The 19522-nt window shown below is 40.8% G+C and overlaps 1 protein-coding gene across 2 annotated transcripts in view; it reads right to left on the bottom strand.

Moving 5' to 3' along the window:
* Positions 1–19522, bottom strand: part of LOC128685620 (major facilitator superfamily domain-containing protein 12-like) — a 111973-nt gene that overhangs the window by 30513 nt on the left and 61938 nt on the right. Inside the window, exon 7 of one of the 2 annotated variants that reach the window (XM_070082682.1) lies at positions 8337–8435. The exons of the other annotated variant lie outside the window; for it this stretch is intronic. Within the exon in view, the coding sequence (XP_069938783.1) occupies positions 8337–8435 (99 nt within the window). The remainder of the gene's footprint in view (positions 1–8336; positions 8436–19522) is intronic. 2 annotated transcript variants of the gene reach the window in all.

The raw sequence follows: 19522 nt of genomic DNA, 5'->3' as shown, positions 1-19522 counted from the left end.
AGACAGAAGTATCGGGAAGGGGGATGGGGTGGCATTGTATGTCCGAGATCGTTTGAACTGTTGCATAAAAACGGGTATTAAGTCTGAAGTAACACATACAGAGTCTGTTTGGATAGAATTTTCAGAGAAGCATGAAAAATTAATTTTAGGTGTGATATACCGTCCCCCAAATTTAGATAGGGACCAGGGGAGACTACTATGGGAGGAAATTGTTAGGGCCACAAGGCACGATAATGTAGTAATTTTAGGAGACTTTAACTTTAGTCATATTGATTGGAATTTCTTGACTGGGAATTTAGAATCATACGACTTCTTAGAAGTAGTTCAGGATTGTTTTTTGAAGCAGTTTGTGACAGAACCTACAAGGGGTAATAACCTGCTTGACTTAGTTCTGGCAAACAATGAATCCCTTGTTAATAATTTAGAAGTTTCAGAGGAACTGGGTGCTAGCGACCACAAATCAATTACATTTAGAATTGAATGGAAGTATGACAGTAGGGATAACTCAGTAACAGTCCCAGATTTTCGCTTAGCAGATTACGATGGGCTTAGAGAACACTTATCATCTGTTGACTGGGGTAACGAAGAGAGCTATCAATATGACAGTTTTCTGAGCGCAATACATGCTGCTCAAAGAACTTTTATCCCTTACAAGGAAATTAGATCAAATAGAAATGACCCAAAATGGATGAATAATAGGCTGAAATATCTACTAGGGCATAAGAAAGGAATTTATAGGCGTATCAAAAGAGGCGAGGGTCATCTTATGAATCAGTATATTGACATTAAGAGGGACATTAAAAAGGGGATAAGAAAAGCTAAAAGGGACTATGAAATTAAAGTTGCTAGGGATTCTAAAACTAACCCAAAAAGTTTTTTCCAGGTCTATAGAACAAAAGTCAGAGATAAGATAGGTCCCCTTAAAAATAACTATGGGCATCTTACTGACAAAGAGAATGAAATGTGCTCGATTTTAAATAATTATTTTCTCTCGGTTTTTACACAGGAAGACACTAATAATATTCCGGTAATTAATTTTTATAGTGGAACAGAAGAAGATAAATTATGTAACATCACAGTCACTAGTGAAATGGTTGTGAAGCAGATAGACCGACTGAAGCAAAATAAGTCACTGGGTCCTGATGAGGTTTTTTCAAGGGTTCTAAAGGAATGCAAAATGGAAGTCTGTGAACCATTATGTATGTATGTATAATGTTCGCCAAGACCGTAGTCCTGGCACGGGTCTCAATCTTGCGATGACCCGTCTCTGGCTCCCGAGGGAGAAAGGTTTCCACAATGATGCGACATATGCTGTTCAAGCACTCTTCTGGTCAGTTCAACTGGTGCATCTCATAAGCGACAACACCGTATGTACTCCTAACTATGGACACTAGCGAGGAGGAGGATATGTCGTTATCACAAGTAACAGCTTGTCTGGTTCGTTGACTCCATGGTACACTAGTGTGGCCGCAGTCATCTCTGGTTCCTCTTCGGGAGGGAATATCACTCCTAGTTGCCTGTGGAGTTTCTCAGTAACTTCGCACTCCAGAAGATAGTGTGTTAGGGGCCGCTGGACAACGTGCTGACAGTACTGGCACATCTCCTGCTCAGCCTTGTCTACCATCATCTTGGCTGTGGGAAAGCCCAAACGAAGCCGATGGATGGCGGTACACTGTGCTCTGGACCAGCTTCTATCATATGGAGGGGGTTCTCCCTGAGTCGCTGCTCGGTACCACTGTTGAGATGGGGTATCACCTAAGACCTCCCCCATAAGTTTCATGGCTCTGGCAGCCACCAGTTTGGTCTGTCGTAGGCTGATTGGGACAGTAATCCCAACATGTGGATAGTCTGTTGCTGCCTTGGCTGCATCATCTGCCGCCTCATTTCCCCGGATGCCAGCATGGCTGGGGATCCAGTTCAATGTCGATCTGTCACCCTGAACTTCTAAGGCTGTCATTATGCTCAGGATCGATGTGATGAGGTGAACATTGTCCTGTGGTTGAGGATGGGAGAGGGCATTGATTGCAGAGGTGGAATCAACATGTATGACAGGTCGGAGTCGATGTCGTAGGGCATGTGACAATGCCTGCTGAATCGCCACCAGCTCAGCTTGAAGGATCATGCAGTGGTCAGGGAGTCGCCAGCCTTGTGTGTGACCATTGTGGTACAGTCCAGCTGCTGCTCTCTTCCTGTCAGGGTCGACAGAACCATCTGTGAAACACACTGCACATGTGCCTCCCTCTGCCAGTGCCATGCTTGTCTCAGCATGATTGCTGAGAGTGTCTTGACTGCAGAGACGCTTAGAGATGGGTAGCTGAATAATGCAAACATCGGCTGGATCTGGGTGCCAGGGAGGTGGTGGATGGTACCCAGCAACAGGAAGGTCACAACTCTTCTCAAGGAGTATTTGTATAGGCAGCAGCTTCCGCCCAGCAGCACAAAACGAACGAATCCAGGAGTAGTCCGTGAAGAGTGTGGGATCTTGTGCCATGGTTGTCAATATCCGTCTCCTTAGTCGGGTACCTTGCTGCCTGTGCAGAATCGTGGCCACTTTGCAGGCGTTTATGTATCTTACTCTGTCAGCCAAGGAAGGAAGCCGGGCCTCAGATCTGAGACATACTGTGTTGGTCCAGATGGGGGGCCCCAAGCATAGTTCTTATCGCCTGATTTTGTACGACCTCCACTCTTTGCCTGCTCTGCGGGAAGAGATGAGCTAACGCCGGTGCACCGTAGTCAATGAGCGAGCGTATAGCTTGTATATAGTACAAGCGAAGTACATCTTTGCTTGCCCCTGCATGGTGCCTCGTCATGGCTCTCATGGCGTTGAGTCTGAGTAGAGCACGTGACCTGACATACTCGGCCTGTTTCTGAACATAAGAACATAAGAACGAAGGAACACTGCAGAAGGCCTACTGGCCCATGCGAGGCAGGTCCAAGTCTCCTACCGGCTTAAGCCAATGCACCCAACCTTGTCAGGTCAGGTCACATTGACTTAAGGGAGGAACACGGCAACCGACCTGGTAGCACAAGCTATCAGGTCCAACTCACACCCACCCACATCCACTCATGTATTTATCCAACCTATTTTTAAAGCTACACAACGTTCTGGCCTCTATAACTGTACTCGGGAGTTTGTTCCACTCATCCACAACTCTATTACCAAACCAGTACTTTCCTATATCCTTCCTGAATCTGAATTTTTCCAACTTAAAACCATTGCTGCGAGTCCTGTCTAGGCTCGATATTTTCAGCACACTATTCACATCCCCTTTATTTATTCCTGTCTTCCATTTATACACCTCAATCATATCCCCCCTAATTCTACGTCTTTCTAGAGAGTGCAGATTCAGGGCCCTTAGTCTATCCTCATAGGGAAGGTTTCTGATACATGGGATCAACTTTGTCATCCTCCTTTGTACATTTTCCAGAGAATTTATATCCATCCTGTAATACGGTGACCAAAACTGTGCAGCATAATCTAAATGAGGCCTAACCAAGGATGTATAGAGTTGAAGAACAACCTGAGGACTCCTATTATTTATGCTTCTTGATATGAAGCCAAGGATTCTATTAGCTTTATTGCGAACACTTATGCACTGTTGTCTTGGTTTCAGATTACTGCTAACCAGAACTCCTAAATCTTTTTCGCAATCCGTAATATTAAGATCTACATTATTTAGTTTATATGTGGCATGGTTATTGTCCTGTCCAACATTTAGAACTTTGCATTTGTCTATATTAAACTGCATCTGCCACTTTTCCGACCACTGCATCAGTCTATTCAAATCTTCCTGGAGTGCTCGAATGTCCTCGTCAGAATGAATTCGACGGCCTATTTTGGTGTCATCGGCAAACTTGCCGATGTCGCTCTTTATGCCCTCATCTATGTCGTTTATGTAGATTGTGAACAGCAGGGGGCCCAACACTGACCCCTGTGGAACACCGCTCGTAACGCTTCCCCACTCTGATTTCTCCCCATTTATGCAAACTCTCTGCTGCCTATTTGTCAACCATGCCTCTATCCAGGAAAAAATTTCTCCTCCTATTCCATGTGCTTTAATTTTCCTCAATAGTCTCTGATGTGGGACCCTGTCAAAAGCCTTACTGAAGTCCATATACACAATATCATATTCATTAACATGATCTACCTCCTCAAATACCTTAGTGAAAAAAGTTAATAAATTCGTAAGGCAGGAATGCCCCTTTGTAAAACCATGCTGAGATTCGTTGATTAATTTATGCTTTTCAAGGTGGCTACGAACTGCCTCGGCAATTATTGATTCCATAAATTTTCCCACTATGGAGATTAGGCTTATTGGTCTATAGTTCGAAGCTAAGGACCTGTCACCTGTTTTGAAAATAGGTATCACATTTGCCATTTTCCACTTATCTGGCACCATGCCAGTTTGTAGTGATATGTTGAAAAGATTAGCCAAAGGTGTGCTAAGCTCCCCTTTACATTCCTTTAGAACCCTTGCATACAGTTCATCAGGGCCTGGGGATTTGTTAGGTTTTAATTTATCTATTTGCCTAAGGACCATGTCACTTGTGACCCTAATCGTGCACAGTTTATTATCGTCAAAAACATTGGCATACATGATACTTAAGCACCACCAACCCAACAGCACAGGAGTCACATGATTTCAACTTCAAGGTCAGCTTTTTATCAATGTAGATTCCCAAGTACAGGTAGGAGCCTGTCCACTCAAGTTCTATATCCTGAATACGTAACCATTAACTAATATTTTTAATTTATCTCTTCAAACAGGTGTAGTGTCTGATATGTGGAAGATGGCTAATGTAATTCCTATTTTTAAAACAGGGGACAAGTCGTTACCGTCAAATTACCGCCCAATAAGCCTGACCTCAATTGTAGGCAAATTACTAGAGTCAATTATAGCTGAGATTATAAGAAGCCATCTCGATAAGCATAGCTTGATTAATGATACTCAGCATGGATTCACCAGAGGCCGGTCTTGTCTAACTAATTTATTAACTTTCTTCAGTAAAGCTTTTGAGGCTGTTGACCACGATAAAGAATTTGATATTATTTACTTAGATTTTAGTAAGGCATTTGATAGAGTTCCACACCAAAGACTGTTGAAGAAAGTAGCAGCTCATGGCATTGGGGGAAGGGTGTTCTCGTGGATCGAATCATGGCTCACAGACAGGAAGCAAAGAGTGTCCATGAATGGTGTTAAATCCGAGTGGGGATCAGTAACAAGTGGCGTTCCACAGGGATCAGTCTTGGGCCCATTGTTGTTCATAATATATATGGTTTAGAAAGACACGTAAGCAAACACTATGACATATTTATTAGAAAACGTTTCGGTCCTGGGACCTTGATCACTTCTAACATACAGAGGCAAAAGCAAAGCAAACAAGTTTAGGTAAGATCCCAATGGGATGAGCGGGGAAGACGGGACAGATGAAGAATAGCTCTGGAGAGGAGTATTCTTAGTCAGAGAAATAGAGCCAGGGCTTAACCCAGCAGCTAAGGCGATCGTGGGGCAGACTTGAGAACAGGAATAGCAGGGACTGTTGCATTGAACTTGTTGTAGTTGAAGTCTTGAATCTTGAGTAGCTGGCAGTAGGCTAGGTCACATCAGAGGGTAGAACACATATGGGAGTTATAGGAGTAACTGAGGAGGCAGGTTAGCAATGGAGCCATTTTCAAACTTTTTGAAGCTGCTTCTAGATAGGTGGTATAATTTAGCCTTGTTGCTGAAGGTGAAACGTAGAGGCTTGATGAACTCATTCAAGCGCTCATTCAAGCGGAAATGCCTCTAACAGAGACGATGTAAGGTACCCCTGTGTCCTCCACAGAGACTCCACGGGACATTTGATGAACTGGAATGAGGCACAACTCGTTCTCACCGAACGGCGCCGACGGTGCCTAGAAGCCTCACTAATCGCAGTCACCGACACTATAGAACGCAACACTGGAAACTACAAAATTTCAAAAACATTGGCATACATGATACTTAAGCACCACCAACCCAACAGCACAGGAGTCACATGATTTCAACGTCTACCCGTCCTCGTCGTAGGCAGAGGTTGTTTTGATAAGGACCTGCCTCGCATGGGCCAGTAGGCCTTCTACAGTGATCCTCCATTCTTATGTTCTCATGTTCTTATGACATTCCTCAGGTCACGTGCGTCACACCTCACTCTCCGCCTATATATATAATGTCTTTCTACCTCTGTATGTTAGAAGTGATCAAGGTCCCAGGACCGAAACGTTTTCTAATAAATATGTCATAGTGTTTGCTTACGTGTCTTTCTAAACCAACTTGTCGGTATTTATTACCAATGATCTTGATGAAGGAATTACTAGTGATATGAGCAAATTCGCCGATGACACGAAGATAGGTAGGATAATTGATTCAAACGTAGATGTTAGGGAACTTCAGGAGGATTTAGACAAACTCTACTCTTGGTCAGAAAAGTGGCAGATGCAGTTCAATGTAGATAAATGCAAGGTTCTGAAGCTCGGGAGTGCCCATAACCCTAGCACTTATAAGTTAAATAATGTAGAACTTAGCCATACAGATTGCGAAAAGGACTTGGGGGTTATGGTAAGCAGCAACCTTAAGCCAAGACAGCAATGCCTAAGCGTACGTAATAAGGCAAATAGATTACTGGGATTTATATCAAGAAGTGTAAGCAACAGAAGTCCAGAGGTCATACTGCAGCTTTATACATCATTAGTAAGGCCTCACCTAGATTATGCAGCTCAATTCTGGTCTCCATATTACAGAATGGACATAAATTCGTTAGAAAACATTCAGCGTAGGATGACTAAATTAATACATAGCATTAGAAATCTTCCTTATGAAGAAAGATTGAAGACTCTTAAGTTACATTCACTTGTTAGACGAAGAATGAGGGGAGACCTGATCGAAGTGTATAAGTGGAAGATAGGTATTAATAAAGGGGATATTAACAAGGTCTTGAGGATATCTCTCCATGAGAGAACCCGCAGTAATGGATTTGATAAGACACATATGCAACAGTTAGATTTGAACATTAAAATGGTATAAAATACCGACAGGTTGTTAGGTAAGACACATATGCAACAGTTAGGTATCTTTATTTTGAAACGTTTCGCCTACACAGTAGGCTTCTTCAGTCGAGTACAGAAAAGTAGATAGAAGCAGAAGATACTTGAAGACGATGTAATCAGTCCATCACAGTAGGCTTCTTCATTCGAGTACAGAAAAGTTGATAGAAGCAGAAGATACTTGAAGACGATGTAATCAGTCCATCACAGTAGGCTTCTTCATTCGAGTACAGAAAAGTTGATAGAAGCAGAAGATACTTGAAGACGATGTAATCAGTCCATCACCCTTAAAGTTTTGAGGTGGTCAGTCCCTCAGTCTGGAGAGCATTGTTCCATAGAATGAAACAATATGGAGATGAACATTAAAATGGTATAAAATACCGACAGGTTGTTAGGTAAGACACATATGCAACAGTTAGGTATCTCTACCTCGAAACGCTTCGCCCACACAGCAGGCTTCCTCAGTCGAGCACAGAAAAGTTGATAGAAGAAGAAGACACCTGAAGACGACGTAATCAGTCCATCACCCCCAAAGTCCCGAGGTGGCCAGTCCCCCAGTCTGGAGAAGAGCACTGTTCCATAGTATGAAACAATATTGTTTCATACTATGGAACAACGCTCCTCTGCATATGTGTCTTACCTAACAACCTGTCGGTATTTTATACCATTTTAATGTTCATCTCCATATTGTTTCATTCTATGGAACAATGCTCTCCAGACTGAGGGACTGACCACCTCAAAACTTTAAGGGTGATGGACTGATTACATCGTCTTCAAGTATCTTCTGCTTCTATCAACTTTTCTGTACTCGACTGAAGAAGCCTACTGTGTAGGCGAAACGTTTCAAAATAAAGATACTTAACTGTTGCATACGTGTCTTACCTAACAACCTGTCGGTATTTTATACCATTTTAATGTTCACTTTAATTTTGTTGTTCCATGTCGATTGGTTTAGTGACATATGTTTGCTTCCATGTATAATGTATACTGTATTTTAAATAAAATATAAAAAAAAATTATTACTAAAATACAAAAGCTCAAATAAGCATTTATATTTTTTTTCATGGCGAAATGGCACAGATTCATAAGAACGTGAGATCACATTACGTGTAAAAAGGGTTCAATATTAACCTGAGAGAGAGTGCGAGAAACACCAAGCATAAAAGAGTTGAAGGCAGGGAGGGAAGAGTGGTGTCTGAACTACAGCAGTTGAAGGGAAGGTCAGCGGTGCTCTTTGAAATGTATTGCAAGAAGAGGCCAGGGTTTGACTCACCAGCATGGGCTGATTCTGTATTTTGGGGGGAGTAATAAAGAGTTGGTAGTTGTTTGTGTCTCCTGAGCGCCACCAACTACCCAGCCATAGGTTTTCCGACTGCAAAACACTACAATTAGATAAGAACATAAAAACATAAGAATGTAGGAACACTGCAGAAGGCCTACTGGCCCATACGAGGCAGGTCCTTATCAAAACGACATCTACCTAAAGCTACCCAAGAAATAACTCCCGTACCCCATGACACCAATCAAACCCAACCCCTCCCACTCATATATTTGTCCAGTCTCTTCTTAAAGCTACCCAAGGTCCTAGCCTATATCACCCCACTGGGAAGACTGTTCCACGCATCTACAACTCTGTTAGAAAACCAGTACTTACCTATGTCCTTTCTAAATCTAAATTTATCCAACTTAAATCCATTATTCCTGGTTCTTACCTGGTTCGACACCCTCAGTACTTTATTAATGTCTCCCTTGTTTATGCCCGTCATCCACTTATACACTTCAATGATATCTCCCCTCATTCTACGCCTCTCCAGAGAGTGGAGATTTAAGGCTTTAAGTCTATCTTCATACGGGACGTTCCTTACACAGTAAATCATTTTAGTCATTCTTCTCTGTATGTTCTCTAATGAGTCTATGTCCATCCTGTAGTAAGGGGACCAAAACTGAGCAGCATAATCTAAATGAGGCCTCACTAGTGAAGTATAGAGCTGTAAAATAACTTTTGGACTTCTGTTACTTATACTTCTTGAGATAAATCCAAGTAATCTGTTGGCCTTGTTGCGCACACTAAGGCACTGCTGTCTTGGCTTTAGATTTCTGCTTACCATGACTCCCAAGTCTTTTTCACATTCTGTATGACCAAACTCTACTTCACCTAGATTATAGCTTCGAGGGTTATTTTCATTACCAAGGGCAAGTACCTTACACTTATCCACATTAAACTTCATCTGCCATTTTTCAGACCAAGACATTAATTTGTTCAAATCGTCCTGGAGTTCATTGATATCCTCCTCAGAGTGAATTATACGGCCTATCTTTGTAAAGTAAAAGGACACAAGTGCAACTAATGTGACATTTATTGTGGCAACGTTTCGCTCTCCAGGAGCTTTATCAAGCCATTACAAACAATACATGGACACAGAGGGTATATAAAGGCTCAGAGTGAGGTGAATACTAGTGAGGTACCATTTCGATGTTCACTAGTGGTAGTAGTAGTAGTAGTAGTAGTAGTGGTAGTGCTATTACTTGTTACCCAAGTAATAGCTTTTATATCCTTTTACTCATGTACGAATTAATTGATCTACCATATTGTATTACTTTTGTCACTACCACTACTACTACTACTACTACTACCACTAGTGAACATCGAAATGGTACCTCACTAGTATTCACCTCACTCTGAGCCTTTATATACCCTCTGTGTCCATGTATTGTTTGTAATGGCTTGATAAAGCTCCTGGTGAGCGAAACGTTGCCACAATAAATGTCACATTAGTTGCACTTGTGTCCTTTTACTTTACATATTGTCGGTAATTCTACCAACTTTATTACAATCGGCCTATCTTTGTATCATCAGCAAACTTACTCATGTCACTAGTAATCCCTTCATCAAGGTCATTAATGTAAATTATGAACAGGAGAGGCCCTAAAACTGATCCTTGTGGAACGCCACTAGTGACTAATCCCCATTCAGATTTCACTCCATTAATGGTAACTCTCTGCTTTCTATTGGTAAGCCATGCCTCAATCCAAGCTAGAACTTTACCACCTATACCATGAGCTGCCACTTTTGTGTACGAAATGGTATATAATACCGACAAGATGAGAGTAAGACACATGTGCAACATCTGGGTATCTTTATTGTAGACGTTTCGCCATCCAGTGGCTTTATCAATACAAATTCTAGGACATAACTTGAAGACAGTAGAACTATGTACAGAAGATGAGGTAATCAGTCCCTCAAACTAGGAGTAGGTGCGAACAGCACCTACTCCTAGTTTGAGGGACTGATTACCTCATCTTCTGTACATAGTTCTACTGTCTTCAAGTTATGTCCTAGAATTTGTATTGATAAAGCCACTGGATGGCGAAACGTCTACAATAAAGATACCCAGATGTTGCACATGTGTCTTACTCTCATCAGCTGCCACTTTTCTTAAGAGTCTCTTGTGAGGTACTCTGTCGAAGGCTTTACTAAAATCCAAATAAACAATATCATATTCCTTATCACTGTCAACTGCCTCAAATGTTCTATTGAAGAACGTCAGTAAGTTTGTCAGGCAGGAACGACCTCTCGTGAATCCATGCTGAGATTCATTTATCAAGTTATGCTCTTCAAGGTGACTTCTGATAATGTCAGCTATAATTGATTCTAATAACTTGCCCACTATAGATGTCAGGCTTATTGGACGGTAATTTGAAGGAGTGGACTTATCCCCTGATTTGAATATAGGAACCACATTAGCCATCTTCCACAACTCTGGCACAACACTGGTAAGGATGGACGCATTGAATACACTCGTTAATGGCTGACTAAGCTCCATCTTGCATTCCTTAAGTACCCTTGAAAACAACTCATCGGGTCCCGGGGACTTATTTTGTTTCAGTTTGTCTATCTGTTTAATAACCATGTCCCTCGTGACAGTAATATTAGTTAACTTAAATTCATCAGGAACTAAATAATTGTTAATTACTGGAATCTCATTTTCATCTTCCTGTGTAAAAACTGACAAAAAATAGTCATTAAATAAGGAACACATTTCCAGTTCATTATCCGTCAGCTGTCCATTCCCAGATTTCAGAGGTCCTACTTTTTCCTTCACCTTCGTCCTATACACTTGAAAGAACCCCTTTGGATTAGTCTTTGATTCATTAGCAACTCTAATTTCATAGTCACGTTTAGCCTTTCTAATCGCCCTTTTTACTTCTCTTTTAAGCTGAACATATTGGTCAGTAAGGTTAACCTCTCCTCTTCTGATGCGCCTATAAATTCCCCTTTTCTCCCCTAATAGATGCTTTAGCCTCCTGTTAACCCATTTGGGATCGTTATTATTAGACATAAATTCTCTCTGGGGAATGTATATACTCTGGGCACTGTGTACATTATTAAGAAAACAATCATAAAAGCAGATCCCTTCATATTCATAAGTATGATTATCGTCAATAAAATCATTAGCTAGATAACCCCAATCAAGATTAGACAGATGTTCCCTAAGTCCATTATAATCGGCAGAACGAAAATCAGGGATTTTTACTGTAGAACTATGTACAGAAGATGAGGTAATCAGTCCCTCAACCTAGGAGTAGGTGCGAAGAGCACCATAGTCGTGGAGAATTTGTATTGATAAAGCCACTGGATGGCGAAACGTCTACAATAAAGATACCCAGATGTTGCACATGTGTCTTAATCTCGTTTTGTAATAAAGTTGGTAGAGTTACCGACAATATGTAAAGTAAAAGGACACAAGTGCAACTAATGTGACATTTATTGTGGCAACGTTTCGCTCTCCAGGAGCTTTATCAAGCCATTACAGGTAATGGCTTGATAAAGCTCCTGGAGAGCGAAACGTTGCCACAATAAATGTCACATTAGTTGCACTTGTGTCCTTTTACTTTACATAATCTCATTTTGTCGGTATTGTATACCATTCGTACATACTGCATTTGTGTATATATTTCCATTGTGTCGGTATTTTATACCATTTATTTCCAAACTCTCTGCTGCCTATTTGTCAACCATGCCTCTATCCAGGAAAAAATTTCTCCTCCTATTCCATGTGCTTTAATTTTCTTCAATAGTCTCTGATGTGGGACCCTGTCAAAAGCCTTACTGAAGTCCATATACACAATATCATATTCATTACCATGATCTACCTCCTCAAATACCTTAGTGAAAAAAGTTAATAAATTCGTAAGGCAGGAACGCCCCTTTGTAAAACCATGCTGAGATTCGTTGATTAATTTATGCTTTTCAAGGTGGCTACGAACTGCCTCGGCAATTATTGATTCCATAAATTTTCCCACTATGGAGGTTAGGCTTATTGGTCTATAGTTCGAAGCTAAGGACCTGTCACCTGTTTTGAAAATAGGTATCACATTTGCCATTTTCCACTTATCTGGCACCATGCCAGTTTGTAGTGATATGTTGAAAAGATTAGCCAAAGGTGTGCTAAGCTCCTCTTTACATTCCTTTAGAACCCTTGCATACAGTTCATCAGGGCCTGGGGATTTGTTAGGTTTTAATTTATCTATTTGCCTAAGGACCATGTCACTTGTGACCCTAATAGTACACAGTTTATTATCGTCCTGTTCTACATAATTTATCATTACTGGAATATCGCTGGTATCCTCCTGTGTAAAAACTGAGAGGAAGTATGTGTTAAAAATTCTACACATTTCCTTATCACTGTCAGTGAGCTGACCCGAGGAACTTTTGAGTGGGCCTATCTTGTCCCTGATCTTACTTCTGTATACCTGAAAGAATCCTTTTGGGTTAGTCTTCGATTCTCTTGCAACTTTAACCTCATAATCTCTTTTTGCTTTTCTAATTACCTTTTTTATTTCTCTCTTTAACTGAATATATCGATTTCTCAATTGCCCCTCTCCTCTTTTGATTTGCCTATATATGCCTCTCTTTTGACCAATCAGATATTTTAATCTATTGTTCATCCATTTAGGATCATTTTTGTTTGATCTGATTTCCCTATTTGGAACATAATTTGACTGAGCAGCTAGAACTATGCCCTGGAAAGCATCATATCGGCAACCATCACCACCTACCTGACCCTTAGTCAGGTCATTCCAGTTCAGCCCACCTAAGTAATTTTTCAGTCCTATGAAATCAGCCAAGCGAAAGTCAGGGACGGAGACTTGATTGCTATTATTAGGGGAATTCCATGATATATTAAAACTGAGTGATTTGTGATCACTTTCCCCAAGCTCATCATTAACCTCAAGATTATTAATTAGTGTTTCCCTACTGGCAAGAACAAAGTCAAGGAGGGCTTACACAGTGATCCCTTTGTTACCCGCTGTTTTGCAGTCAGCAGCTACCCTTGGACATAAGACAACTACCCTCTCCCTTCATGCAAGATTACACCGTCTGTATAACAAACTTTGTGCCTACTAGTTCTACTTAAGACAATCACAGAAAATAAAACTAATTACTGTTTAACACTGAAGTGTTCTGGTTTACTATACTGATATACTGGTTGTACTAGTTCTTACTCCTCAGGTACACTGCAGATATTATTCTGGTACACATGCAAAGGTCGTCATAAGTATCATTATCCTAGGTGCTGGTTATTTATGTGAAGGTGCTATACTGTTGGTTATATTCAAACTGGACAGAACACTCTGGTATATACATATATACAACAATAGACCTACTTGTCATGCATTACTAAGATGTTATCTGTTATTCTATTACTATAAAGATTAGTATTAATTAAAATATAATAACAATATACTAGTATTATACAATACACTAGTATTGTACAATATACTAGTATTATACAGTACACTAGTATTATACAATACACTAGTATTGTACAATATACTAGCATTATAAGAACATAAGAACATAAGAAAGGAGGAACACTACAGCAGGCCTGTTGGCCCATACTAGGCAGATCCTTTACAAATTAGACACATGTGCAGGAGAAACTTGAAGAACAGGAGGAGAATGAGGTAATCAGTCCCTCAACCTTGAGTCGATGTGTTCAGTCCATCAATCTTGACGCGACTGTGTGGCGAAACGTTTCCTCAATAAAGATACCCAAGAGTTGCACATGTGTCTAATTTATCAACATGTCGGTTCTCTGAACCATTCATCTACAGATCCTTTACAATTCATCCCACTAACAAACATTTGACCAACCCAATTTTCAATGCCACCCAAGAAATAAGCTCTGATGTGCAAGTCCCACTCAAATCCAACCGCTCCCACACATGCACTTATCCAACCAAAATTTGAAACTACCCAAAGTCCCAGCCTCAATAACCCAACTAGGTAGACTGTTCCACTCATCAACTACCATATTTCCAAACCAATACTTTCCTATGTCCTTTCTAAATCTAAACTTATCTAATTTAAATCCATTACTGCGGGTTCTCTCTTGGAGAGATATCCTCAAGACCTTGTTAATATCCCCTTTATTAATACCTATCTTCCACTTATACACTTCGATCAGGTCTCCCCTCATTCTTCGTCTAACAAGTGAATGTAACTTAAGAGTCTTCAATCTTTCTTCATAAGGAAGATTTCTAATGCTATGTATTAATTTAGTCATCCTACGCTGAATGTTTTCTAACGAATTTATGTCCATTCTGTAATATGGAGACCAGAATTGAGCTGCATAATCTAGGTGAGGCCTTACTATTTTTTTTTTATTGTCACACTGGCCGATTCCCACCAAGGCAGGGTGGCCCGAAAAAGAAAAAGCATAAGAACATAAGAACATAAGAAAGGAGGAACACTGCAGGAGGCCTTTTGGCCCATACTAGGCAGGTCCTTTACAATTCATCCCACTAACAAACATTTGACCAGCCCTATTTTCAATGCCACCCAAGAAACAAGCTCCGATGTGCAAGTCCCACTCAAATCCAACCACTCCCACTCATGCACTTATCCAACCTAAATTTGAAACTACCCAAAGTCCTAGCCTCAATAACCCAACTAGGTAGACTGTTCCACTCATCAACTACCCTATTTCCAAACCAATACTTTCCTATGTCCTTTCTAAATCTAAACTTATCTAATTTAAATCCATTACTGCGGGTTCTCTCTCTTGGAGAGATATCCTCAAGACCTTGTTAATATCCCCTTTATTAATACCTATCTTCCACTTATACACTTCGATCAGGTCTCCCCTCAGTCTTCAATCTTTCTTCATAAGGAAGATTTCTAATGCTATGTATTAATTTAGTCATCCTACGCTGAATGTTTTCTAACGAATTTATATCCATTCTGTAATATGGAGACCAGAATTGAGCTGCATAATCTAGGTGAGGCCTTACTAATGATGTATAAAGCTGCAGTATGTCCTCTGGACTTCTGTTGCTTACACTTCTTAATATAAATCCCAGTAATCTATTTGCCTTATTACGTATGCTTAGGCATTGCTGTCTTGGTTTAAGGTTGCTGCTTACCATAACCCCCAAGTCCTTTTCGCAATCTATATGGCTAAGTTCTACATTATTTAACTTATAAGTGCTAGGGTTATGGACACTCCCGAGCTTCAGAACCTTGCATTTATCTACATTGAACTGCATCTGCCACTTTTCTGACCAAGAGTAGAGTTTGTCTAAATCCTCCTGAAGTTCCCTAACATCTACGCTTGAATCAATTATCCTACCTATCTTCGTGTCATCGGCGAATTTGCTCATATCACTAGTAATTCCTTCATCAAGATCATTGATATATATTATAAACAACAACGGGCCCAAGACTGATCCCTGTGGAACGCCACTTGTTACTGATCCCCACTCGGATTTAACCCCATTTATGGACACTCTCTGCTTCCTGTCTGTGAGCCATGATTCAATCCACGAGAGCACCCTTCCCCCAATGCCATGAGCTGCTACTTTCTTCAACAGTCTTTGGTGCGGAACTCTATCAAATGCCTTACTAAAATCTAAGTAAATAATATCAAATTCTTTATCGTGGTCAACAGCCTCAAAAGCTTTACTGAAGAAAGTTAATAAATTAGTTAAACAAGACCGGCCTCTTGTGAATCCATGCTGAGTATCATTAATCAAGCTATGCTTATCAATATGGCTTCTTATAATTTGAGCTATAATTGACTCTAGTAATTTGCCTACAATTGAGGTCAGGCTTATTGGGCGGTAATTTGACGGTAACGACTTGTCCCCTGTTTTAAAAATAGGAATTACATTAGCCATCTTCCACATATCAGACACTACACCTGTTTGAAGAGATAAATTAAAAATATTAGTTAATGGTTCACAGACTTCCATTTTGCATTCCTTTAGAACCCTTGAAAAAACCTCATCAGGACCCGGTGACTTATTTTGCTTCAGTCGGTCTATCTGCTTCACAACCATTTCACTAGTGACTGTGATGTTACATAATTTATCTTCTTCTGGCCCACTATAAAAATTTATTACTGGAATATCATTAGTGCCTTCCTGTGTAAAAAGCGAGAGAAAATAATTATTTAAAATCGAGCACATTTCATTCTCTTTGTCAGTAAGATGCCCATAGTTATTTTTAAGAGGACCTATCTTATCTCTGACTTTTGTTCTATATACCTGGAAAAAACTTTTTGGGTTAGTTTTAGAATCCCTAGCAACTTTAATTTCATAGCTTTTCTTATCCCCTTTTTAATGTCCCTCTTAATGTCTATATACTGATTCATAAGATGACCCTCGCCTCTTTTGATACGCCTATAAATTCCTTTCTTATGCCCTAGTAGATATTTCAGCCTATTATTCATCCATTTTGGGTCATTTCTATTTGATCTGATTTCTTTATAAGGGATAAACGTTCTTTGAGCAGCATGTATTGTGTTCAGAAAACTGTCATATCGATAGCTCTCTTCGTTACCCCAGTCAACAGATGATAAGTGTTCTCTAAGCCCATCGTAATCTGCTAAGCGAAAATCTGGAACTGTTACTGAGTTATCCCTACTATCATACTTCCATTCAATTCTAAATGTAATTGATTTGTGGTCGCTAGCACCCAGTTCCTCTGAAACTTCTAAATTATTAACAAGGGATTCATTGTTTGCCAGAACTAAGTCAAGCAGGTTATTACCCCTTGTAGGTTCTGTCACAAACTGCTTCAAAAAACAATCCTGAACTACTTCTAAGAAGTCGTATGATTCTAAATTCCCAGTCAAGAAATTCCAATCAATATGACTAAAGTTAAAGTCTCCTAGAATTACTACATTATCGTGCCTTGTGGCCCTAACAATTTCCTCCCATAGTAGTCTCCCCTGGTCCCTATCTAAATTTGGGGGACGGTATATCACACCTAAAATTAATTTTTCATGCCCCTCTGAAAATTCTATCCAAACAGACTCTGTATGTGTTACTTCAGACTTAATACCCGTTTTTATGCAACAGTTCAAGCGATCTCGGACATACAATGCCACCCCAATCCCCCTTCCCGATACTTCTATCTACTTGGAACAATTTAAAACCCTGAATGTGACATTCTGCAGGCATGTCCCGACTTTTTGAATTAAACCACGTCTCAGTAATGGCAAATACATCTATGTTACCTGCACTAGCAACTAGTCTCAACTCGTCCATCTTATTCCTAGCACTGCGACTATTTGTGTAATAAATACTTAAAGACCCTCCTCTCTCTTTACCCTTCCTGCTCCTTTCTGTTATTCCACTAAACCTATTACTGTCCTTGTCAATTAGTGCCACTTGCTTTCCAATATCCACCTCATTTTGCCTATTACTAGTTCTCCTAGTACTCATATTACTACCCTGAGACTTCACAGTTTTCCCACAAAAATCCATACCACTAACTATTCCTAGTTTAAAGACCTAACAGCTCCCTCCACTGCGTTGGCCAGTGCTCCCACCCCACACCTAGATAAGTGAACCCCATCCCTGGCATACATGTCATTTCTGCCATAGAAGAGGTCCCAGTTGTCAATGAATGTTACCGCATTTTCCTAACAGTATTTGTCCAGCCAGCAATTGACACCAATTGCTCTGGACAACCATTCATTTCCAACTCCTCTCCTTGGCAAAATGCCACATATGACAGGTTTCCCACCCTTCCTCCTAATTATCTCTATTGCTGACCTATACCTGCTAATCAGGTCCTCACTCCTACGTCTGCCAACATCGTTGCCTCCAGCATTGAGACAGATAATAGGATTGCTCCCATTACCTCTCATGATGTCATCCAGATGGCTAACAATATCCTTCATCCCAGCCCCAGGAAAACACACTCTCTACCTCCTACTCCTATCCTTCAAGCAGAATGCCCTATCCATGTACCTAACTTGGCTATCCCCAACAACAACAATGTTTTTACCTTCCTTGGCGTCGTCCTTCGTGATGCTCCCAGTAGTCGACTCACATTCGTCAGGTAGCATTACACCACTTGTGGAATTCGTCAAGACGTTCTCGATGGTCTTCGTTGGGGTTTCTAGGGATGTCTCACTCACGTCTGCCAATGCTTCTTTGGTGCTCGTTGTGGCATTCCCAGTAGAACACTCACATTCGTCAGGTAGCACCGAGAATGAGTTGGAAGTTTCCACGGTAGTCTTCTGGTTTCTCGTTGTTTCTGCCTCTCCAACCGTTTTCTTGATCTTCAGCTTGGTTCCATGTTGCCCGGCCACTGACCAAGCTCCCCTCTTAACCTGGGGACTCACAACAGGAGGATTACTACGAATCCTCTTGTTCTCCTCCGTTAATCGCCGTATCTCCAGCTTAGCAACTCTGAGCTCTTCTCTCAGCTGCTGGTAAAGTTGCTCAAGAGAGGGCATCCTGGTTCAGATTCACAGAGAGCACACAAACAGGTCTTCACAGAGCTAAGTACACGTCACCACTGAGCTAAGTACACGTCACCACTGAGCTAAGTACACGTCACGCCTAGCCAGTCCCATCATTATATGATTACTTTTGCTGATATAATTATTTACACCACTGGTTTCTCCAACACCCAAGCATCCTTAACCATGTACTAGCCTCGTATCAAGATCTGGGGTTGATAATCTCTACTGATAAAACAAAGATACTCAAGCGTTCTCCTTGACAGAGAGGCACAGTTCGCCAGAGCCAGTTGAATGATGGGTCTCTTCTAGACTATATAACCATATACTTGTATTGGCTTTGAGGTTCCATTACTTGGACCTGTTGTAACGAGACTTTGTCGCCAATGCAAAGAAAGGCTGAGAGCACTTAGAGTTGTGGCAGGTTTTCATCCCAGGTATGGAGCTAATGTTAAAATTGTGAAAATGATGTACCTTGCTTATATTAGAGCATTGGTTAATTATGCTGCGCCACTACTTGCACTCGTGTCTGACTGGCTGGAAAAACTGCAGAACGAAGCAATGAGGATCATCCTAGGATGCCATCGTACTGCCAAAATTTTAAATATGAGGAAAAAAATTTATATCCAAAGCATCAGAGATCGTGTACTGAAAGAAATTTCCTCATTGGGGTCAATATGCTTAGGTTAGCCCATTC

The sequence above is a fragment of the Cherax quadricarinatus genome, chromosome 1, assembly GCF_038502225.1.
Source record: "Cherax quadricarinatus isolate ZL_2023a chromosome 1, ASM3850222v1, whole genome shotgun sequence".
NCBI lineage: Eukaryota > Metazoa > Arthropoda > Malacostraca > Decapoda > Parastacidae > Cherax > Cherax quadricarinatus.
The sequence above is the reverse complement of the archived record's forward strand: the minus strand, read 5'-3'. Positions and strand labels throughout refer to the sequence as shown.